Source organism: Pygocentrus nattereri, chromosome 22, assembly GCF_015220715.1.
Source record: "Pygocentrus nattereri isolate fPygNat1 chromosome 22, fPygNat1.pri, whole genome shotgun sequence".
Lineage (NCBI taxonomy): Eukaryota > Metazoa > Chordata > Actinopteri > Characiformes > Serrasalmidae > Pygocentrus > Pygocentrus nattereri.
In genome coordinates, this window is record NC_051232.1 from 10062430 (window position 1) to 10087767 (window position 25338).

Genomic DNA, 25338 nt, shown 5'->3' on the forward strand with positions numbered 1-25338 from the left:
AGAAATAAATGATATGAGGCTGCATCTTCCATTATGATCTCTGCCTGTCTGCCTGCTGTTTCCTTCATTCATGTACCCTGTACTCTGTTGGCTATTGAGAGCACTTACTGGCTGTCTGCCAGTTCTGATCTGGTTAAAAATGAAAACAAAATAATTTCTGTGCCTGGGGTCCAAAATTTGGTGTTATGCCCCCACAAGCAGGTTTTCCTATAGTTTGTTCCTTTTGTTAATGTCCTCACAGAGTCATTATGGGGTGTTCTGCTCCACTGTGGTTAAGATGATTTGGTAGTAGATGGGTCAATGTGGATATACATACCTATATTTATGTGGGTCTCATTATCCTCTTATCAGGATATTCTTATGCAGATGTTCAGAATTGAGTTTGCACAGCTGTTCATACTGGATTCAGTTCTGGGACCAAAAAAATACCAAAATAAATAAATAAAAATAATTAGCTTTTTAGTTTGGTCTGCCTGGTAAATTAAACAGTAATGTGCCTTACTTCTATTACTCTGCTGCTGTAATACTGTGAATTTCCCCGCTGTGGGACTAATAAAGGATTCTCTTATCTTATATCAGTAATCAGTGCTGGAACAGCTTTAAACCAGCTCACTGGTGCCCTCTAGTGGATCATTATGATGTGACACCAAACATAGGCTGTTAAAATGCTGAATGAAGGTTGCAGAGACCAGGTGTGTTGCACTCTAGTCTTGCTCATTACATACCTGATTCAACTCATTAGTGAATTAGCATTAGAAAAGGGAAATGTCTTCAGAGCCATGGCCCACCAGGAGCTGAGATCATCACCCCGTCTTAGGTTATGAGATGCTGAGCAGCTATGAGCTCATGATCATACAAATGTCCACTTAGTTATGGTCCACTTAGTATGCTGCAAACTGGTTAAACCTTTTCCACAGCAGCCATAAAACACAATTTCTGCCTATTTTGGACTTCAGTTGAACTGCGGCCTTATTTTGAATATATTTTGATGATAATTTGTATGAAAAGAGCAGGTTCACAGCATCACATTAAGTGTTTGATCCATACAACAAGCCATATATATATATATATATATATATATATATATATATATATATATATATATATATATATATATATATATATATATACACACATACACACACACACACACACACACACACACACACACACACACACACACACACACACACATGCCCATTTTGAATTTGATGGCAACAACACGTTTCAAAAAAGTTGGGACGGGGGCATGTTTACCACTGTGTTACATCACCTCTTCTTTTAACATCACTCTGAGGGATTTGGGAACTGAGGAGACATTGCTGTAATTTTGAAACTAAAATCTTTCATACAGGATTTCAGGCACTCAACATTTCATGAGCTCATTTGTCACATTTTTCATTTTGTAATGCACTTGTAATGATGTGATCAGTAGTGACAGGTCTGGACTGCAGGCCAGTTTAGCACCTGGACTCTTAATATGGAGCAATGCTGTTGTAATAGATGCAGAATGTGGTTTGACACTGTCTTGCTGAAATAATCAAGGCATTCCTGAAAAAGACACAGTCTGGGTGGCAGCATATGTTACCTAAAACATGTATATATCATTTAGCATTAATGGTGCCTTTACAAATGTGCATATCACCCATGCCATGTCCTCCGGGCTAAAGACCGGAGGACACAGTGTCCATGATTTCAAAAAATGTTGACTCATCGGACCACAGAACATTTTTCTGCTTCCCCTCAGTCTATTTTAAATGAGCTCAGGCCCAGAGAAGGTGGCAGCATTTCTGGATCTTATATATTGTCAAAAGTTCTTTGCTTGTAGTATTTGCCTGAACAGTCTTTCACACAGTGGTCAATCAGCCACCAGGTGTCCCAACTATTTTGCAACATGTTTTTGGCATCAAATTTTTAAATGGACAAATTTTTTTTCAAAAATCAATACAATTTCTAAGTTTAAAATTTGATATGTTATCTTTGTATTACTTTCACACATCAACACATTTTGTTTTAATTTACATTCTGCACAGCCTCCCTTCTGTGTTTGTGTGTGTTTGTGTGTGCGTCATTATTGTGCGACATCAAACATACACATGGAGGTTTTGTTGTATTAAGCGCAGCACAGGTGACAACGGAAATCAAATGCATCAACATCTGCACAGAACATCATCTTCTTCTTTTGGCTGCTCCCTTTAGGGGTCGCCACAGCGGATCATCTGCCTCCATCTTGCCCTATCCACTACCTCCTCTACTTTCACACCAACCATCTCCATGTCCACCTTCACCAAATCCATAAAGCTTCTGTGAGGTCTACCTCTTCTCCTTCTACCCGGCAGCTCCATCTCCAACAATCTTTGCCCAATATATCCACTATTCCTCCTCAACACATGTCCAAACCATCTCAACCTGGCCTCTCTGGCTTTATCTCCAAACTGCTCCACCTTCACTGTCCCTCTGATCTGCTCATTTCTAATCTTGTCCAGCCTTGTCACTCCCAACGGAAATCTCAGCATCTTCATCTCCGCCACCTCCAGCTCAGCCTCCTGTCTTTTAGACAGAGCCACAGTCTCCAAACCATACATCATAACAGGACGCACTACTGTCTTGTAAACCTTCCCTTTCACTCTTGCTGCTATCCTTCTGTCACACATCAGCCCTGACATCCGGACGGATGTCTCCACCCACTCCATCCTGCCTGCACCCTCTTCTTCACCTCTTTTCTACACTGTCCGTTGCTCTGGATGGTTGACCCAAGATATTTGAAGTCATCCACCTTTACAACCTCTACTCATTGCATCTTCACCTTTCCACCTGCCTCCCTCTCATTCACACACATGTATTCCATCTTGTCTCTACTGACCTTCATTCCTCTCCTCTCCAGTGCAAACCTCCACCTCTCCAGATTCTCTTTCACCTGCTCTCTACTATCACCACAGATTACAATGTCATCTGCAAACATCATGGTCCATGGAGCCTCCTGCCTGACCTCATCTGTCAACCTGTCCATCACCATTGCAAACAAGAAGGGGCTTAAAGCTGATCCCTGATGTAACCCTACCTTCACCTTGAAACTATTTGTCACTCCAACTGCACACCTCACCACTGTCTCACTATCCTCATACATGTCCTGCACCACCCTAACATACTTTTCAGCTACACCTGACTTCCTCATACAGTACCACAGTTCCTGTCTTGGCACCCTATCATATGCCTTCTCTAGATCCACAAAGACACAATGTAGCTCCTTCTGACCTTCTCTGTACTTCTCTACCAACTGGACCAACTGCCTTTCCATTCTTCATCCTTTTTAAAGCTGCCCTCACTTCCACCTTCTTCCTAATTCTCTGCACTTCCTGATCCACTATCTCTCCCCCCGTTGTCCTCCTCTCTCTCTCTCGTTTTCCTCATTCATTAGTTCTTCAAAGTACTCCTTCCATCTACTCATCACTCTCTGTTCACTCACTAGTACATTTCCCTCTTTATCCTTTATCAGCCTAACCTGCTGTACATCCTTTCCAGCTCTATCTCTCTGTTTAGCCAAACGATACAAGTCCTTTACACCTTCTTTACTGTCCAGCCTCTCATACAGCTCATCATAGGCCTGAGCCTTTGCCTTTGCCACCATTCTTTTCGCTATGCGACTAGCCTCACAGTACTCCTGCCTACTTCCTTCATCTCTCTGGTTATCCCACTTTTTCTTACCTGCCTTCTTCTTCTGAATACTCTCCTGGACTTCCTCATTCCACCACCAACTTTCCTTGTCTTCTTTCCTCTGACCAGACGAAACACCCAACACATTTTTGCCAGTTTCTCTCACCACCTTAGCTGTAGTTTTCCAGTCCTCAGGTAGCTCCTCACTGCCCCCAAGGGCCTGTTGTAATTTTTCCCTGAACTGCCTGCAACCATCCTCCTCCTTCAGCTTCCACCATCTAATCTTTGGCTCTGTCTTCACTCTCTTCCTCTTCTTTGTTTCTAATCTCATTCTACAGACAATCACCCTATGCTGCCTTGCTACACTTTCCCCTGGCACCACTTTACAATCTCCAATCTCCTTCAGGTGGCATCTCCTGCTAAGGATAGAATCCACCTGTGTGCACCTCCCTCCACTCTTGTATGTCACCCTGTGTTCTTCCCTCTTCTGAAAATACGTGTTCACCACAGCCATTTCCATTCTCTTTGCAAAATCTACAACCATCTGACCTTCCGCATTTCTGTCTTTCACACCATACATACCCAGCACCTCTTCATCCCCTCTGTTCCCTTCACCAACATGTCCATTGAAGCCAGTAACACCTAAACAACCCAAATCCATCCTCATGCTTAACAGTTGGCACAGTGTTCTTTTCATCAAATACTGCCGGTTGGCGCTTTCCTTCGAGCACGTCCGGCTGTCCAATGACTCTGCTCAAGCGGCAGTTCTAAAAGAAGTAGTGGCTGGTTTCACAGGTCTCGGGGGAAGACTGTGCTACCCTTTACCCTCCTAGCATTGATAGCTTCGTGTGATTGGGGCAGTCCTAACTAGCAGGTGGAACTGGAAATGACTAAATTGGGAAGAAAATTGGGTAAAACACCCCCCCCCCCAAAAAAAAAAAGAATTATCCAGGTTTTGCATAGCAGCACATTAAGAATTTAGAGAAGCAGTCATCAAAAAAAGGCAAAAAAACACCAGCAGTTTTAGTTCTCATCAAAAAAAAAATAAAAAATCACTTCTTACAGAAGTTTCACTTCTTATTAAGTTGTCTTGGTAAGTTTAGGGTTCAGCTGAATTTCACTGCAGCAGCATAGAGAATTGAGACGGCAGTAAATCCCACCTCACACAAAATAATTGCATATTATCAATAATGTACAGCAAAACAGTAATACTGTACAGAGCAGAACATTTTCTATGCTTTCTATATTTAGAGTATAAATATTTTGTGACTTACTATCAGCAGATGCAGATTTAATGATTTGTGGGGCCTTTTCAATAGTATATCATATTAGTAGGTTTAATGTATTGAATTTAATGGTAAAGTTTTAACACCAGTGTGTTCTTTTTGTTCCTACTTGTTAATTTTTCAGATTAAAACAGTGAGTGAGTTTTGTTTATTATTTCTATAGTTTTTGGCATTTTTTTTCTAGATTTGCAAGGGGCTAGTAATTTGATTCTTACATGAAAAATTGAGCACACACACACACACACTCACAATCCTGGGGGTATGTGGTGTTTGTTTGGTGCTCTCTCTTTCTTGTTCATCACTTTTTCCTGTAGGATTAATGTCTGGAAGGCTCTGATTGGTTGTGTTAGCATGTTGTATGAGTTTGTCTAAAGACTTGAAAACCTCTCTTTTTGTAAGTAAGGGGGTAAATGCCCTGTTTTCTTTTGCATATTGTTTTCTCCTACAATTCCAATGTTGGGATGTTGTGTAAAAACAGAATACGATGATTTGCAAATCCTTTTCAATCTTTATTCAATTGAACACACTACAAAGACAAGATATTTAATGTTCAAACGGATAAACTTTGTTTTTTGCAAATATTCAATCATTTTGAATTTGATGCCTGAAACACGTTCCAAAGAAGTTGGGACAGGGGCAACAAAAGACTGGGAAAGTTGAGGAATGCTCAAAAAACACCTGTTTGGAACATTCCACAGGTGAACAGGTTAATTGGAAACAGGTCAGTGTCATGACTGGGTATAAAGGGAGCATCCCCGAAAGGCTCAGTCGTTCACAAGCAAGGATGGGGCGAGGTTCACCACTTTGTGAACAGTTTAAGAACAATGTTTCTCAAATGTACAATTGCAAGGAATTTAGGGATTTCATCATCTACAGTCCAATTTCTGCAAGTAAGCTGCAAGACAGAAAACCAACATTGAATGCCCGTGACCTTCAGTCCCTCAGGTGGCACTGCATTAAAAACCGACATCATTCTGTAATGGATATTACCACATGGGCTCAGGAACACAGTTCGTCGCTCCATCTACAAGTGCACGTTAAAACTCTACCATGCAAAGCGAAATCCATATATCAACACCACCCAGAAACACCGCCGGCTTCTCTGGGCCCGAGCTCATCTGAGATGGACTGACGCAAAGGGGAAAAGTGTCCTGTGGTCTGACGAGTCCACATTTCAAATTGTTTTTGGAAATCATGGATGCCGTGTCCTCCGGGCCAAAGAGGAAAAGGACTGTCTGGATTATTATCAGCACAAAGTTCAAAAGCCAGCATCTCTGATGGTATGGGAGTGTGTTATTGCCCATGGCCTGGGTAACCTGCACATCTGTGAAGGCACCATTAATGCTGAAAGGTACATACAGGTTTTGGAGCAACATATGCTGCCATCCAAGCAACGTCTTTTTCAGGGACGTCCTGCTTATTTCAGCAAGACAATGCCAAGCCACATTCTGCACGTGTTACAACAGCGTGGCTTCGTAGTAAAAGAGTGCGGGTACTAGACTGGCCTGCCTGCAGTCCAGACCTGTCTCCCATTGAAAATATGTGGCGCATTATGAAGCACAATATACGACAACGGAGACCCTGGACTATTGAGCCACTGAAGTTGTACATCAAGCAAGAATGGGAAAGAATTCCACCTTCAAAGCTTCAACAATTAGTGTCCTCAGTTCCCAAACGCTTACTGAGTGTTGTTAAAAGGAAAGGCGATTTAACACCGTGGTAAACACGCCCCTGTCCCAACTTCTTTGGAATGTGTTGCAGGCATCAAATTCAAAATGAGTGAATATTTGCAAAAAAAAATAAAGTTTATCTGTTTGAATATTAAGTATCTTGTCTTTGTAGTGTATTCAATTGAATATAGGTTGAAAAGGATTTGCAAATCATCGTACTCTGTTTTTATTTATGTTTTACACAATGTCCCAACTTCATTGGAATTGGGGTTGTAGTTTTTCACCTCTGTTTCTCAATTTGTAATCCCACCTAGTCATTATTGTCCCCAGGTGTCTTTCATCTGTCCTCAGTGCCGTTACTCATGTCTCAGAGTTGAGGTTGTAGCCAAGGACGGCTGCATTTCTCACTTGTTACGTTACTGAAGGCAGTTCCGTTTTAAAGGATCCTTTGAATTTTGTCGAGAGATGCGTCCTTTTGTGAGAAACAACGGATGCATCTAGTGAATCCTTCCAACGTGCAAAGCTCAAATGGTTTGAAAACTGTGGAGACATTCACAAGAGGCAAATGCTGCAACACAAATGATTGCAGTGAAGTTTTAATGTAACTTTTTAAACACAATATTTGAACATGTTGCATTGGTTATGTCAGTAAACAGTGACATGTTGATACAGACTGCTCAGGCCACCCGATTGTGCATAAGTGAGCAATGAAGAGGAGTCTTCCTATAACAGTGCAAGGATGGTCTCACAGTTGATAATGCCACTGTCTTCTGAAGACACCTTTCCTATTGGCCAAACATGCTTCAGTTTGCAAGTTGTCTTGGTTTTATAAAATGTAACACCAACAGGTTTTCATCATGGTAGTGGAAAGTAGTGGACAGTCTGTCAACATAAATAACACCATACAAATATAATAAATGGTAATATGAACGTCCATCCATCCATCCATTTTCTGCATCAGGGTCGGGGGGGGGTTGGGGAGTGCTGGAGCCTATCCCAGCAGTCATTGGGCGGAAGGCAGGATGCACCCTGGACAGGTCGCCAGTCCATCGCAGGGTCAGACAGACAGACACACTCACACCCAGGGGCAATTTAGCAAGTCCAATCGGCCTGACTGCATGTCTTTGGACTGCGGGAGGAAACCGGAGAACCCGGAGGAAACCCACGCAGACACGGGGAGAACATGCAAACTCCACCCAGAGAGGACGCCAGTCACCCGGCCGGGGAATCAAACCCAGGTCCTCCTCACTGTGAGCGACCGAGCCGCCCTAATATGATAATGATAATGTAAATTTTAAAAATATTAAATTAATGCTCTTTTAGATCTACTTCACCAGTCATAGTTAATAAACTTCAACAACCATTTCACATCCTGCAGCATGAACCACATTAAACTGCACATCAAACCACCCAACCTTCTCTTGAAAGCAGCATCACTCCCCTTTTCACTGTATACAACACTCATCTCATGGTCAAAGAGTTGGGATGCTGTGCAAGAGTTAAATAAAAACAAAATGTAATGATATGCAAATTATTTAAACCCTATATTTAATTGATAATAGTACATAGACAACATATCAAAGGTTGAAACTGAGAAATTTTATTGATTTTTCAAAAAACATGCCCATTTTGAATTTGATGCCAACAATTCAAAAAAGTTGGGACAGGGGCAACAAAAGGCTAGTAAAGTTGTGTAATACTTAAAAAAAAAAAAAAAAAAAAAAAAAAAATCTCGTGGTTGATTGACAACAGGTCAGTAACATGATTGGGTATTTAAAAAAGCATCCCAGAGAGGTAAAGGAGAGGTAAAGAAGAGGGAGAACTTTTTGCTTTTCATCATCTATGATACATAATAATATTAAAAGATCTTTGGGCCCTCAGGTGGAACAGCATGGATCTGTAGTGGAAATCATTGCAAGGGCTCAACAGCACTTCTGAAAAACATGGTCTGTGAAAAAGGTTTGTCAAAACTATAAAATGCAAAGAAGCAATTGTATATAAATAGGATCCAGAAACACTGCTGCATTCTCTGGGCCTGAGCATTTAAAATGGATTGAGGGGAAGTGGAAAAGTGTCCTGTGGTCTGACAAGTGCACATTTGAAAATCATGGACACTGTGTCCTCCGGGCTAAAAACCAAGCAGCTTGTTATCAGTGCACAGTTCAACAGCCAGAATTCAAGATGGAATAAGGATGCATTAGTGCACATAGCATGAGTGACGTGCACATCTGTGAAGGCACCATTGATGCTGAATTATATATACATATTTTAGCAACATATGCTGCCATCCAGATGACGTCTTTTTCAGGAAAGGCCTTGATTGACATGCCCCCATCCCAACTTTTTTGGAATGTGTTCAAAATGTACATATATATTTTTGCAAAAACCATAAATTTGATCAGGTTCAACATTATATATATATATATATATATATATATATATATATATATATATATATATAAAAAACATAAAATATGGTTTAAATCATTTGCATATCATTGCATTGTATTTTTATTTACATCCTGCAGTGTCCCAGCTTTTTTGGAAATGGGCTTTATTTTTTTTTGGAAATGGGCTGTACTTATTTAGTGTTATTACTGAAGCTTGGGAGGCCTCGCAAGAACATTATCCATCCCTGATTTCAAAGATAATAATCTGGGTCTTTTGTGGACACAGCACAGGCTACGTACTCAGAAAACCTTCTGGTCTTGAATTCTCAGTTTATAAAAGGGCAGTTTGTCACGTCCACAGCCTGACAACTGACATCTTGTAGCCTATTGGGACACCAGTAAGCAGAATTAGAAGGAGGAAGGATGTAGGCGTTCAGAAAAAAAGGAGCACTGTTAAAGACACATTTCAGCTGTTGTTAAAATCCTGTTCAGAATCCATCTGAACTGATTCATACACGTCTATAAGACCAGGCTGAAGAGAGCAGAATGGAGATGAGGGAGAATATATGTATAAATACAAAGATTATTGCAGTCAGCAGACCTCGTTCAGATGACTGTGGCAGTTTGTGTGAAGAAATTCTTGCAAATGAGGAGAAGATGAAGACTCACATGAACAGAAGCACCAAAGAACCTGAGAACTCAGGTGCAGTATATTCATATGCATACACTCTTAAAGTAAAGATTCTAGAAAGGGTCTTTTGAGTGATGCCATAGAACAGGGGTGTCCAAACTTTTAGTAAAGATTTAGTAAAGATTTTTTAGTAAAAATTTCTTAGGGTCAAAATATTATTTACAGATTATTTAAAATATTAAGTTTCCTATCATTGTATTCAAGATGTGCATGACCTTTTGATATTGTTGGATTGAATTTGGTTCAGTCAGTACTTATAGCAAATTAAATTATTTAAGAGTAACAGCAAAACATGTAATGTATAAATTAAGTGTTTATTTGATCAGAATGGATAAAAATAAATATCTGTACATTTTCAGTTCTTAGTTCATGATCTTTATACAACCCCAATTCCAATGAAGTTGGGACGTTGTGTAAAGCATAAATAAAAACAGAATACGATGATTTGCAAATCCTTTTCAACCTATATTCAATTGAATACACTACAAAGACAAGATATTTAATGTTCAAACAGATAAACTTTGTTTTTTGCAAATATTCACTCATTTTGAATTTGAGTTGGGACAGGGGCATGTTTACCACTGTGTTACATCACCTTTCCTTTTAACAACACTCAATTAGCGTTTGGGAACTGAGGACACAAATTGTTGAAGCTTTGAAGGTGGAATTTTTTCCCATTCTTGCTTGATGTACAACTTCAGTTGCTCAACAGTCCAGGGTCTCCGTTGTCGTATATTGTGCTTCATAATGCGCCACACATTTTCAATGGGAGACAGGTTTGGACTGCAGGCAGGCCAGTCTAGTACCCGCACTCTTTTACTACGAAGCCACGCTGTTGTAACACGTGCAGAATGTGGCTTGGCATTGTCTTGCTGAAATAAGCAGGACGTCCCTGAAAAAGACGTTGCTTGGATGGCAGCATATGTTGCTCCAAAACCTGTATATACCTTTCAGCATTAATGGTGCCTTCACAGATGTGAAGATGCTGTCGTAACACGTGAGTGCAGTGTGAAGGCAGTTCATAGGTCTCAGGAGTCAGGATATTTCCCTGAGGATTCTGGGTGATGGAGTCCGAGTGAGTGTCAGAGCCTGAGGGATGCTTGACAGTAATTCGTTATGACACCCAACACCGCTTCTCTAAGGACCTCATCAATGAATGCCTGAAAAACAGAGGTGGCGATAGAGAGGCCGAAAGCATAACCAAGTATTCACAGTTGAATATATGTGTCTAGGGCTTTCTCCTCCTCTTGGGTCAGGGGATAGACTATTGCCTTGGGCAAAACAAGATTCTCAATCAGCTCTATAGGACAGTCATATGGTCTGTGAAGGGGCAGCGTAGTAGCTCTTACTCTTACAAAAAACTTCTTTATGATCGGAATATTCAGGTGAAACGTTAAAGGTGGTGATACGCGGCGGCACTTCCCAACTGCATGTTTGACTTCAAAGAGAGCATACAGTAATTAGTACTGTTTAATTGTATTTAGTGCTGCTCAATGTGTGAAATGTTGAATACAGATCCCTATATTTCACATTTTTGAGAGTATTTTTTTTAATGTGGCACTATTTTGCCCTGCGATGGACTGGCGACCTGTCCAGGGTGTATCCTGCCGTCAACCAGATGACCGCTGGGACTCCCCCATGACCCTGAGGGAGAAGTGGCTGTGTGTGTGTATTATATTTTTACCTTATTGCCCACATCTAACTGTTCTCTATGAGGAACCAAATAATGACTTCAGCATCTTAAATTATCTTATTGTACTGTATAGAGGAGCAGGGGGCACAAGCAAACGCATTTTGAGTTTTGTGGAATAATTTTAGCAAAATTAATACTTTTAATATGAACAACCTGCATGTGACATTGCTAACAAAATGATCACATGTGGTTTTTACTTTATCCGGTATAACTACATAGAAAAATGTTACATTTTACCCTGTTACTTTGTGCTCTGGACTTTTATGAATAGTGAAATGTCTGAGATTGCATTTCTTTCTGTTTTACAACTCACACAGACAGACACTGAGGTTGTGATATGAAATCCATGTTGTTGTCTCAACAGCTGCTACATTTGAAAAGTTAAATAATGATCAGAATTTCTTTCTATTTTCAGGGAATAACACTGAAAGGAGTGGATGCAACAGACTGGCTACAGTGTGGCTTGGGCTGCTCTGCATTGTCCTTCTGGTTGCCATCATATTTCTGACTATAGAGCGAGAGCAATTACAGACCAGTAACACCAACTTAATTACAGAAAGAGACCAGTTAAAGACCAGCAACAACAAACTAATCACAGAGAGAGACCAGTTACAGACCAGTTACACCAACCTGACTATTGAGAGAGACCAATTACAGACCAGTTACACCAACCTAATCACTGAGAGAGACCAGTTACAGACCAGTTACAACACCCTGACTGTTGAGAGAGACCAGTTACAGACCAGTTACACCAACCTGACTATTGAGAGAGACCAGTTACAGACCAGGTACACCAACCTAATCACTGAGAGAGACCAGTTACAGACCAGGTACACCAAACTGACTGTTGAGAGAGACCAGTTACAGACCAGTTACACCAACCTAATCACTGAGAGAGACCAGTTACAGACCAGGTACACCAACCTAATCACTGAGAGAGACCAGTTACAGACCAGGTACACCAACCTAATCACTGAGAGAGACCAGTTACAGACCAGGTACACCAAACTGACTGTTGAGAGAGACCAGTTACAGACCAGTTACACCAACCTACTCACTGAGAGAGACCAGTTACAGACCAGTTACAACACCCTGACTGTTGAGAGAGACCAGTTACAGACCAGTTACACCAACCTGACTATTGAGAGAGACCAGTTACAGACCAGGTACACCAACCTAATCACTGAGAGAGACCAGTTACAGACCAGGTACACCAACCTGACTGTTGAGAGAGACCAGTTACAGACCAGTTACACCAACCTAATCACTGAGAGAGACCAGTTACAGACCAGTTACAACACCCTGACTGTTGAGAGAGACCAGTTACAGACCAGTTACAACAGTCTGACTGTTGAGAGAGACCAGTTACAGACCAGTTACACCAACCTAATCACTGAGAGAGACCAGTTACAGACCAGGTACACCAACCTAATCACTGAGAGAGACCAGTTACAGACCAGGTACACCAAACTGACTGTTGAGAGAGACCAGTTACAGACCAGTTACACCAACCTAATCACTGAGAGAGACCAGTTACAGACCAGGTCCACCAACCTGACTGTTGAGAGAGACCAGTTACAGACCAGGTACACCAACCTAATCACTGAGAGAGACCAGTTACAGACCAGGTACACCAAACTGACTGTTGAGAGAGACCAGTTACAGACCAGTTACACCAACCTAATCACTGAGAGAGACCAGTTACAGACCAGGTACACCAACCTGACTGTTGAGAGAGACCAGTTACAGACCAGTTACACCAACCTAATCACTGAGAGAGACCAGTTACAGACCAGTTACACCAACCTAATCACTGAGAGAGACCAGTTACAGACCAGTTACAACACCCTGACTGTTGAGAGAGACCAGTTACAGACCAGTTACACCAACCTAATCACTGAGAGAGACCAGTTACAGACCAGGTACACCAACCTAATCACTGAGAGAGACCAGTTACAGACCAGGTACACCAAACTGACTGTTGAGAGAGACCAGTTACAGACCAGTTACACCAACCTAATCACTGAGAGAGACCAGTTACAGACCAGTTACACCAACCTGACTATAGAAAAACAACAGCTACAGATTAAAATTTTGCAAATAGCAAACAAAAAGGAAGAACTACAAAGCAGCTACAACACTGTGAGAAACCAGATGGACCTTTTGCAGAAGGAGAAAAACCGAGTTCAGCAGAAGCTGAATGACATACGTGAGTAAATATCTTAAAGCTCTTAAGTGATGGTATCACTCCAGTGATGTTTCTTGATCAGGTCATGCCTTTGAGGAAACCAGCAGCCCTTGTTCCATCCATTTTAACATCATGACTTCCTGCCTTGTTTTTTCTGGAAACACACAGGACCTGCGTGATACTAGCTGCGCTTTTGGGAGTAAATGGTGGCTCTGGGTTTCAGCCCTGCAGCCTAAACGCTCGCAGTCCTACCCAGGGCTCTTATTTTTGTTGGAAGAAAATCTTGTATCTCAATTTTTGTTGTTTTTTGTTATCAGTTTTTAAAATAATTTGCAGTTTGCAGTTTAATGCATTTGCCAATATTTACCCTTGATATAATACTGCTACATTAGTAAATAAGTAATTATCAGTAAATAAAAGGGAAATCCAAGTGACAATGTTATAAATTTGAAATATAGGACCATTAGCTTGGTGCAGACAAGATATAACATCTCTGAAGGGCACGAGCAAAAATCTACGTTAAGCTACACAATATGAATTAATATGGAATAATGAAATGTGCAGTGGGCACATGCTCATAATTACATGATGGTTATATGTCCGTGAAATAAAAGGGTATTGCAAATTTTCTGCACAGACACACACATGAAGCAAAGTTGGAAATGTCTCTTAATTCTTTGTCTCAACAGGTGCACAAAATGAGATGGGATGGTTGTACTTCAGGTCCAGTCTTTATTACATCGCACTTGCTAATAAGAACTGGTATGATAGCAGACGGTACTGCAGACAGAAAGGTGCTGACCTGTTGATCATAAACAGCAGACTGGAACAGGTGAGAGAGAGAGAGAGAGAGAGAGATGCTTATATATATATATATATATACACACACACACACATACACACACACATATATATGTATGTATGTATGTATGTATGTATGTATGTATGTATGTATATGTATGTAAGGCATTCCGAGTGATGTGAAGTGAAATGCTCTTTTCTAGAGAAGAAAGAAGTCAGAATTGTTAGGATTGGAACCAGATGTCTGAAGAGCCTAATATCTCTATAGGTCCCTCACAGAAATATAATTACTCAAATTGCTTGTACATGTCTATATATCTGAGACAATTAAGACAATAGGCCAGACTCATAAAACTTGGTAGTATTATGCAGCACTGCGAACAAGACCTGCACATGAAGCCACTGTGGCGGTCATTAATGCACTTTTTAATGCTGCATTATTGAGCCAATCATAAATCAACATGTAAATGAGAACAGGCCCCATCAGCCTTTTTCAATTCATGTAGACATTCATTTAAGTTTTAAGAATTTTTTTTACCCATACAATTCAAATTCTAATTACTATGGTACACAGTTTTAGCTTTTTATACATATTTTCCTTGGTCAAAAAAGTACATTTACACATGTGAAAATTACATTTTCAACTAGTAAATGTAATTGTTTATATCAGGAATTCAGTTTGCATGTTAAAAAAATGAATAAAAAATCCAGTAGAAGTATTACATTTCAATTAGTTAAAGGTAAGTTCTGACTAGTTAGAAATGAATTTTTAGTAGTAAAAATGTCATTTTCACATCTGTAAATGAAACTGAAAAACAAGATTCCAGGGTATTATTATGTTTTGCAGATTAAGTCATTTTATTAATCACTCCTGGTGCATTTAAATGATTGGAAAGTGTTGTTTTTAATGAAGTAAAAACTACTCTCCACCTGATTTATAAAACCTTTGTCTGACGTGGAAAAAAGTGGAGATCTGAGCGCAAATGTGAATCCTCTTCAGTGCGTGAAATCAAGCGCCAACCTACCAGCACCTCATTTACATGTACCACACGCTAATTCTTGCAGCCATTTCAGTAGGGAGCCAATAAAAAGACTGCATTTAGCGGTTCTGGCTGTGCTTGTAGGCCGGGTCCACTTGCACTTTTGTACTGAATGGCTATGTGCAAATCATTAGCATTATTGCTGTTTTTTATTTTGAGTAATTTTATTGGTATCACACAGGGTATTGACAACAGTTTTGGTTGCTTAAATGCACAAAATTTTTTTTGAGGCTGTTAAACTATTATGAGCCAAATTAACTGGCACTTCTACTCAATTCGATTCTGATCATACGGATATGCCAAAGATGAATTTGATAAATAACAGAACTGTTGGTGAAACTTGCTTATGATCCCTGGTTCCCATCACCACCACGGTAAAGAAATTTGAGTTGGTGAGTTTCTGTATAATGAACCAGTTCACACCAAGTTTTTTTTTTTTTTTTTTTTTTTTTTCGGAAACTCACCTGCAATGTTGTGCTTCCCCTATCACAGGATTTCCTCTCCAGTTTTTTAGGCACAAATGAGGGAAATATGTTTTGGATTGGTCTGACTGACAGTGACCAAGAGGGCTCATGGAAATGGGTGGACGGCTCAGCACTGACCACTAAGTAAGGCTGAGAATATTCATGCAAACGAGTGTTGCTCACATCCGGTGAAGAAAATATTTCAACTCAAACTTTCAAATTTGGGGAATCTTTCCCAAAGCAGAACCAAAAGCTGAAGATTGACCAATATGTTCCTTAGCTCTTCTCCTAATGAACAGGTCTTTTTTGGCTTCAGGGAGCCTTAAAAGAGCAATAAGTGATGAGAACAAAAACATACAGTGAGGAAAATAAGTATTTGAACACCCTGCGACTTTGCAAGTTCTCCCACTTAGAAATCATGGAGGGGTCTAAAATTTTCATCTTAGGTGCATGTCCACTGTGAGAGACAATCTAAAAAAATCTAAAAAAACACAATGTATGATTTTTTAAATAATTTATTTGTGTGTTACTGCTGCAAATAAGTATTTATAGAGAGAGAGTTCTGTGTGGAACCGGTTGACTGATACACCAGCAGACCCATTTTCAGATGTTTTGAGCACTGGCATTGGCAGACAAGTGGCCCACCATGCCTAACACACTGAAATGCAGTGACTGTGTGATGTCATGCACCATCCTGTGATAACTGCCAACAGAGGAGACTCCCTATGAAGCTTAGATTACAGTAGACATTGGACTCTCAGTCTACATCTGGGTGGAGCATCTAAGGTTGAGACTACATATAACATGACAAAGTATACAAAATCACAAGTAGCAATTTTGCTATTAAATATCACAGTTTATAGTGCAGAAGAAACCTGGTTCTGGTCTCTGGTCTACATTTTGTATAAGTTGTAGTTTGAATTTTAAACTAGCAGCCCCACAGAATTCCTGGGGAAAAAAAAAACCCTTTCTGGGTTATATGATGCACACAGAAATGCGACCTTTTGAACACCTGTCCTGTTGTAGATCTTCTGGATTCTGTGTTATTAATTGCCTGGAATCACAGTTCACACAGTACAGTGTCCCTTGACTAATAGTGGTGGCTTTGCTTTCATTTTCTTATTAGTTCTGATCACTTTTGCACAAAAAAAAAAAAAAATCAACTTTGTTTTGTAGCGGCTGGTGTAGCGTCACCAACTTAATCTCAGTCTTCATATCTTTTGCTGCGTATACACAGAGTTGACATGCCACACCAAAGCATCTGGCTTTCAGGAGTGGTCCTTTTGCATGTCAGTCACACAGCCCGACTAGGGAGGCAGTTTTTGGCCATATCACATAGTGAAAATAAAAGATTCTTTGCCAATACCAAGAGGCCTTGGGCAAGACTCCTAACGCTACATGGGTGTACCTCTGTAACACTTCTGTTAGTTGTAAGTTATTCTGATAAAATAATCTGCCAAATGCATTAATGTAATGTAAAGTGAAGCGACCTTAGATATTTGGACTTCATAGGACTGAAAATGAGTAAATAAGCAAAGTTCTTTAGTGGTCTTTGATTCTTATTTCTCAATTTAAACATTTTAAGGCTAACTTGCTGACCAGCACCTGATTGTGTTTGGGTTTCAGGTACTGGCACAGTGGAGAACCAAGTAATACGGGCGATGAAGACTGTGTAGAGTTTTATCCAGACAAAAAGATGTGGAACGATCTGCGCTGCTCTCTAAAACGTTGGTTTGTCTGTGAGAAAAGTGCGGATTGAGACTGTAATACATGCTTAACACATTTTATCATAGAATTTCATAAAATTTCATTTTTTTCCCACATGCTCAACTTCATATAAATATCCCTGTTGTCCTGCCCAAAGTTACGTATTTGGGTAATTTGTCTTAGAGTATCAGGTTCTGCCATCTACTGGCAGTATGCCTGCACTGCATTGCAAGTGCAACAATATTTTGCTTTGTTTTTTGTTAAGTGATTAATGACTTTATTAAAGCTTCCTTAAAAATGAATCATTTTTTTTTCATCACACTGTACCCCGTATTAATCATGACTATCTGTGGTTAGAGGTATTTGCTATTTCACAATGGTGTCTTAACATGTTGGCTCTTTGTCGGTTGTAATTTGTGTCAAATCAAGTAACTTGGTTCAGCATCTGAGTTACAGAGTTACATGGTACCAGCATTACATGGCCATTTCGGTACCGCTTTATTCTGAGTGGTCCTCGGTAGATGATTAGTGAAGCAGCAGTAGTCAAGATGAAGCGACACAACATTTGGCAAGCCCTAGGTATAGAGGTAGATAAGGACAGCCCTGATTCTGATGTACAGAAGATGTCTACAAGAAGAGTGCAGCACCATCAAATGAGAGAAAACGTCTTGAAGCGTGGCTCATGATCTTATGTCCTAAAAGATGTGGAACATGACCTAACTAGTTTGTACACTTAGTTTCAAGATGGGCAAAGGTGTAGCCACACAGTGCATCTAAGTGCATTAAAAGCACTGGTCATTGTACTGAGTGTAATGCAAAACTGTGCATTTCCAGTGAGATGCTGCCAGAGGTGAGCACACCAGCAGTGCTAAAATGCAGAACTGATGGTATCTGATAACTGATGAGAGTCTTCAAACTGCAGAAGCCAAACACATGCTACTGTATCTGGAGAGAAAAGCATGCATCTCTGAAGAACTCTGGGAGGGTAAAAACTGCAGAGGCATACAAGATGATAGCACTTGTTGATCAAGAGCACAGCCACTGACCAGGCCTGGCTACATTTAGAAAAGCATAAAAGCAAGAGGGATAAGGAGGTAGAACCCAAAAAACTATATTCTTTCCTTACAACTAATGAAAGACAAGGTTGGATGAATGAGAGTCTTTGAATGATTCTCAACAGAGCTTTATACTGACATTTGGATGTTCTGACTGGATTGCCTTTCTGTTCTTTGCCACTGAATAAAGCTTATGGTGTATCTGTAGCTATTTTGCCAGGTTATCACTGCTGGACTTTGAGTTTTTGCTACACTGCACAACTGTGCAGTTTTGCCTATTATTATTGCCTTGACTCTGTTACATCCATGTAATGCCAGTCACTCAGCATCACTCATTGCCCTTGCTACATCCACTGCTCCTCAAGATCTGGACTCACTGTTTACTATGCATTGGACTCAGTTATCCCAAACATCTGGATGGTCGGGACCAACAAACTACCGCCCCCTCTAGCACTCAGCAAATCAACTTTAATGTCCTTCATCCTCTGCCTCGCTCCTCTTCACTGCCCATCCCAACTGACTTCAGAACTTGCAACAGACTCAAAGTTTTGTTTTTTCTTTCTGAGTCATGGCAGAAACCAGGAGATTACCTCCATCTGAATACATTGCTACCTAATGGCAACATTTATCTACCTTGGTCCCATGGAAAAGGTGGCAGTCTGGCTGTTCTCTTTAATAGTACACTCAAAATGAACCTCTTCCAGTTTCGTGAAGTTACTTCTTTTGAATTTATGGTCCTGAAATTGCTTGGTTCTGTTCCTGTGCTGTTTCTGATCATTTACAGCCCACTCAAATCTTCCTCAAACCTTCTGTCAGAGTTACTCACTCAGAGTTACTCGAATTACTCATGCTAGCCAGCTTGGTGTGTCCAGCTATGATTGTGCTTGCGGATTTCAATAACCGTGTTAACGCTGACTGCTCAATTATTTTAGCTTGATACATGTTAGCTTTGCCATTCATTTACATGGACACACACTGGATTTAATCTGCTCTGCTGGTCTGCTTGTCACCTCTGTTTCTGGTTCTCTTGTTGGTGTTGATCATAAGCTTGTTGAAGCTACAGCTAACATCTAATTTTCTCACGCTTTTCGTAATATCAAGGTCATTGATTCTCACACCTTTTGTTCTTCAGTCTTCTCCCCTCTCCTCTATCTCTCAGTTCTCTTGTCCTGATGACATTGGCTCCTTCTGGTCACTCCTCCCCACAGGCACGTGTTTCATGCATTAGCATACTCAGACCATATGCTTAGACATAGAGCTGCTTTAAATGTTCTCTGTATATTTCTTTTGTTTTAATGGTACTAGATATAAGCCCAAACTACTTTTCTCTACTATTAATAAACCTCTTCACCCTCCCTCTCCTACCCCTGCCTGCACTGTAGACTAATGTAAAGTCTTTCATAGATTCTTCACAAACAAAATTAGTAAAATATACCAACAGTTCCCCTTAACTGCCTCAACTTCTTTCTATAGTAACATCCTGTTTAACTCCCTTCATTTATGGTATTTGGCAGACGCTCTTAACCAGAGCGACTTACAATTTGATTATTGTTACACAGGTAGGCGAAGGCGGTGTTAGGAGTCTTGCCCAAGGACCCTTATTGATATAGTGTAGGGTGTTTGCCCAGGTGGGGCTTGAACCCCAGTCTACAGCATAGAAGGCAGAGATGTTACCCACTACACTAACCAACCACAACCGTATCTAACACCTGTCATTTCATCAACTGGAACACTCCTCTGAATACTATCTCCCGATTTCCAATCTGCCCTTTTTGAGTCAAACTGATGGAAAGGGTGGTGGCATCTCAACGGCAGTCTTTTTTGACGAATAATGATTGATATTTTTTTACTTTTTGAACATTTCTAATCTGGCTTTCGTACGATGCATAGCACTGAGACGGCACTTTTACAGGTTCTAAATGATCTCCTCCTGTCTATTAATTCTGGTGCCACCAATATTCTGCTCCTCTTAGATTTAACTGCTGCATTCAGCACCATTAATCATGACATGGTATTACTGCATTACTGACACTATTCTCACCTGGTTCAGATCCTATATCAGAATCAGAATCCTTTATTGATCCCAGAGGGAAATTGCATTTGTTACAGTTGCAACCATTTATGTAAAAGAATGAACACTTTAAAAATTAAAAACAAAGAAATTTGCAACATGTACACAGAGTTCTTTTGAATACAGTAAAGTGGTGGTGACTGTGATAATAAATATTAAACATCTAGTATAAGGCAGTTAAAATGATTGTACCTCTGAGTTTTTGCACACAATAATAATAATAATAATAATAATAATTATTATTATTATTATTATTACACATATGAACAGTTTGGTATTGAGTTTTGCACAGATGGACCACACTTTGTGAATCACACACTGAGGGAGGAGTTATAGAGTTTGATGGCCACAGGTAAGAATGACTTCCTGTGGTGCTCTGTGGTCATTTCGGTAGAATGAGTCTTGCACTGAATGAGCTCCTGTGTCTCATCACTGTGTCATAGAGTGGGTGGGAGCCATTGTTCATAATGGCCTGCTGTTTAGACAGCGTCCTCCTCTCCGACACGGCCGTCAGCGAGTCCAGCTCAATACCCACAACATTGCCGGCCTTGCGGATCAGTTTGAGTCTCTTGGCGTCTGCCACCCTCAGCCTGCTTCCCCAGCATGCAACAGCATAGAGGACAGCACTCGCCACCACAGACTCATAGAAGATCCTGAGCATAGTCCGGCAGATGTTGAAGGACCTCAGGCGCCTCAGAAAATAGAGACGACTTTGGCCCTTCCTGTAGAGGGCGTCAGTGTTCTTAGCCCAGTCCAGTTTATTGTCAATATACACACCCAGATATTTGTAATCCTCCACAGTGTCCACACTGACCCCGCTGATGGACACAGGGGTCACCAGTGCCTTGTCCCTCCTCAGGTCCACCACCAGTTCCTTTGTCTTTGTCACATTGAGCTGCAGGTGGTTCCACTCGCAAATGGCGACAAAGTCCTTCACCGTCGCCCTGTACTCATCCTCATCACCCTTGCTGATACATCCAACTATTGCAGAGTCATCAGAAAACTTCACTAATGGGCTTCACTTTTTTGCCCTTGGTAAGCCTCAGTGCTATTACACAAGGTGTCCCCCAGGGGTCCTTGTTCCTCTATTCTTTATCCTCTATACGTACCCCTCGTTCAGATCATCCACCATCATGGTCTTCATTTTATTGTTATCCCAATGACACACAGATCTACATCCACACCAACACCACCACTAACCTGCCCTCTTCCTGCCCTAATAGCTTGTATTCATGACCTCAGAAAGTGGACGCAGAGTAACTTTCTAAAACTAAACACTGATGAAACTGAAATTCAACTCCTTGGCCTACTAACTTCAGACTTTGGATGGGGTGACCGTTAGACCTTCAACTGCAGTCCGTAACCTAGGTGTACTTTTTGATCCCGTCCTTTCTTTCTAATCTTATATTAGGACCACAATATTGCTCGTCTTCATCCCTTGCTCTCCATGAAAGACACAAACTCTGGTCTATGTTTTCCTATCATCCTGCTTAGACTGCTGCACCTCCCTTTTCATTGGTGTTCCTTAGTTTTTCACCATTTTCAGTTTTTACTAAAACTCAAATCCTCTCTCGCTCTAAAAAAAAAAAATCAGATCACCCCAATTCTACACCAGTTACACTGGTTATCTGTTCCTCTTCGAATTCCATTTAAACTTCTCTTGCCAACTTACAGATCTCTACATGGTCTAGCTTACTTAGCCAAGATCCTGCACCCTTACTGCCTTGCCCCGACACTTAGGTCCTCTGACACAGGTCGTGTAGTTGTCCCAAAATTTAGACTGTCCATGGTTGGAAGCAGATCTTTCAGCCTCATGGCCTCCAAACTATGGAATATATTAATGCAATCTCTCCATGACTGTCCCTCACTTTCCTCCTTTAAAGCTTCCTTTTTTATCAGCACTTCAATTCTTCTCCTCATGTTTTATTATTTATACTTATTAGTAGTAATATTATTGGTCTACAAAACACTAGTCAAGACTCAAAGTTCCAGAGTAAGTTTTGATGCTACAGGAACAGTAGTCAAAAGGCTCACTAGGCCAACAGAAACTTCAGGACATATTTCTATATCAACGAGTTCTGTCCTCACATGGTGATGCTTCTGTTCAAAACTGGTGCAAATGCTGTCTGAGCAGCACAACATCAACACCATATCAAACTGGGCGGCTTGCATTGCTGGGAGGTCTTGTCAAGACTCCTTACTCTGATTTGAAGTGAGTGTGTTGGGGTACTACACAGCAATAAGTCAGCAAAAACTGCCTCCTTACGTCACCAGAGTAGATTCTGCACACTGTATAAAGACGATCAGGAAACGGGAACGTCTCCAGAAGAAAGCAAGCCATTAGGGGTGTACTTTGTGTACTTCTGGTCCCAAGCCCGGATAAATGGTGAGGGTCGCGTCAGGAAGGGCATCCGGAGTAAAACTTATGCCAAAATTATCATGCGGATCACAAACCATGGTAGCTATTCTTTGCTAATTAAACATGCAACGATCACTTCAATAAGGACATTTATACAACTTTTATTGTGATTCTTGACTGTCAGAGAGACCCCAAACGGCATTAGACTGCTACTTCAGTGCGTCAGGGAGCTACAGTGAGTGAGCCACACAGAGAGGCATTTGCCATCAGTTATCAGCTGAATGGCTCCCTCTTGTGGTTGCTCAGAGCTGCTCATGTTCATGCAGATTTTGTTTGCTGTGGGCCTTGCTCTATATTTAAAGGGGAACTCCACAGATTTTTCCAAATTTCCGTATGAAACAATCATTACCGTGTAAACAAAGTCATTCAGAGTGGTGTCGTGTAAAATGCTCCATTCTAGAGAAACTTGCCAAGTCAGAAATGTTGACAGTAGTAGTTATAGGAACCAGATGTCTGAAGAGCTTCACGTCTCTAAAAGCTACACTACAGAAAAAAGATTACATTAATGCTGCCTGATGCCTGAGATGTTGTTTTAAGATAGTTTATCGTCAACATTGCACATAAACACTCAAAAGACACGTAGGTTTGGGATACATGACTTTTTTACACCTCAACAGTTGAATTATGCAGGAAAAATGAGTGGAATTCCCCTTTAAATGGTACCACATTTATTTATGGCACTGGCTATTTGTGATTGGACTGCATTGCGTCTGTTTCAGGGTCTCAAACTCATATTTACTTGTACAAAGTTTAAGTGGTCCAGAGAGTGAAAGGCCTTATACTGGATTACTCCTGAGTGATACAGTACAATACAAGATAAAGCTGCTAGCTTAGCCGTCATGAAATATTAGTCAGTCAATCTCAACCATATTTCAGATCACTCAAAGATAAGACACTTTCAAAGGAAAAAGAGAATTCATTTGGTCACTCATTAAAGCTGGTGTTACATTTTACTGTGGGCCTATAACAATATTTAGCACAGTAATACATACAGAAGTCAAAAATTCCAATAATAACTTACCTCTGTACTGAGGATCTGCTGGATGTGAGTGAGAGGTCATCATTTTTAACGTGTATAAATATATTTAACGTCCCTGCAGTTACTGTACCAAAGTTCCTTTCGTACCCCCTGGTCTTATGAGTTTGTGTCGTCCTCATTGGCATAAATGTCTTCATATGATTTTCCACTGCTGTCTGAACTTCTTCTGTTGTCTGCAGTAAATCCTGAATTTTCATATACATCATCCCTCATATCCATTCTGCTCTACTACTTTAATAACTCTGAAAACTTTAAATGTGGCCTTGTATTCAACGCCTTTCAGGTTAAGGCCACTGCTGGCAGGAAGTCACTGCAGAGTGTCTATGGTGACCTGTGATAATAAAAGCCCTGGTCTAAATTAAGGAGAGTGTGTTAGACAGTGACGTCAGCGATAGATGTGAGACTGCGAAGGCCTTTAAGATGTGCGAGCCAAATGGTTGGAGTGCAGCAGCAGGTTTTCCTTTAGAGTGCCGACCTTTCTGTTCATTTCCTCACAGAATCATTATGGGACGTTCTACTCCACTGTGGTTAAGATGGTTTGGGAGTAGATTCACAATTGTCTTGAATCCATCGGCCTTCTTGTGGATGATTATGGTGTGACACCAAACATAGACTGTTGTAAATCCTGAGTGAAGGTTCCCGAGACCCAGCGTGATGCACTCTGGTCCTGGTGGGCCGCAGCACTGAAGAATTTAACCTTCTACCTCATTACATACCTGGTTTAGCACATCAGTGAATTAGCAAGACCTTTGCGACTGGATGTCAGCATTAGAAGAGGGAAATACTATGTTGAGGGTCACGGCCCACCGGGAGCTGAGATTGTCATCCCTGTTGTGGAAGGTTATAAGATGCTGAGTAACAGTGTACTCATACTTTTCCATTCAGAATCCTGACAACTGGAACTGGTTAAGCCTTTTTCACAGTATCCATAAAATGCAATTGCTATTTTGGGCCCCTCAGTTGAACCTCTTTTTCAGTAACACTGACGTAATATATTTTGATGGAGATTTGTATGATTAAATGAGAGATGAACGGTTTTCATCGTTGTAGGTGAGCAGGCAAGTCAACATTTATAAAAGTGTATTGGTTGTGCCTGAAATGCTGTTTTTAAATTATGACGGTTGCACATTTTTATACATGAACAACTTTTTTTATTTTTAAAACTGAACA

General features: G+C 40.7%; 2 protein-coding genes across 2 annotated transcripts; both read left to right on the plus strand.

The window, feature by feature from the left end:
* The first annotated feature begins 9483 nt into the window (after positions 1-9483).
* On the plus strand, positions 9484-12739 carry LOC119261970 (centrosomal protein of 135 kDa-like). The gene is made up of 3 exons (XM_037532563.1): positions 9484-9703; positions 11800-12482; positions 12701-12739. Exons 1-3 carry the CDS (start codon positions 9547-9549, stop codon positions 12737-12739), a joined length of 879 nt encoding a protein of 292 aa, XP_037388460.1. The 5' UTR covers positions 9484-9546.
* Positions 12740-13181: 442 nt separating this feature from the next.
* LOC119262045 (C-type lectin domain family 4 member M-like) lies at positions 13182-19337 on the plus strand. The gene is made up of 5 exons (XM_037532914.1): positions 13182-13348; positions 13391-13593; positions 14262-14404; positions 15906-16021; positions 17504-19337. The coding sequence occupies exons 2-5, from the start codon at positions 13539-13541 to the stop codon at positions 17634-17636; spliced, it is 447 nt and encodes a 148-aa protein (XP_037388811.1). The 5' UTR covers positions 13182-13348; positions 13391-13538; the 3' UTR covers positions 17637-19337.
* Positions 19338-25338: the final 6001 nt, after the last annotated feature.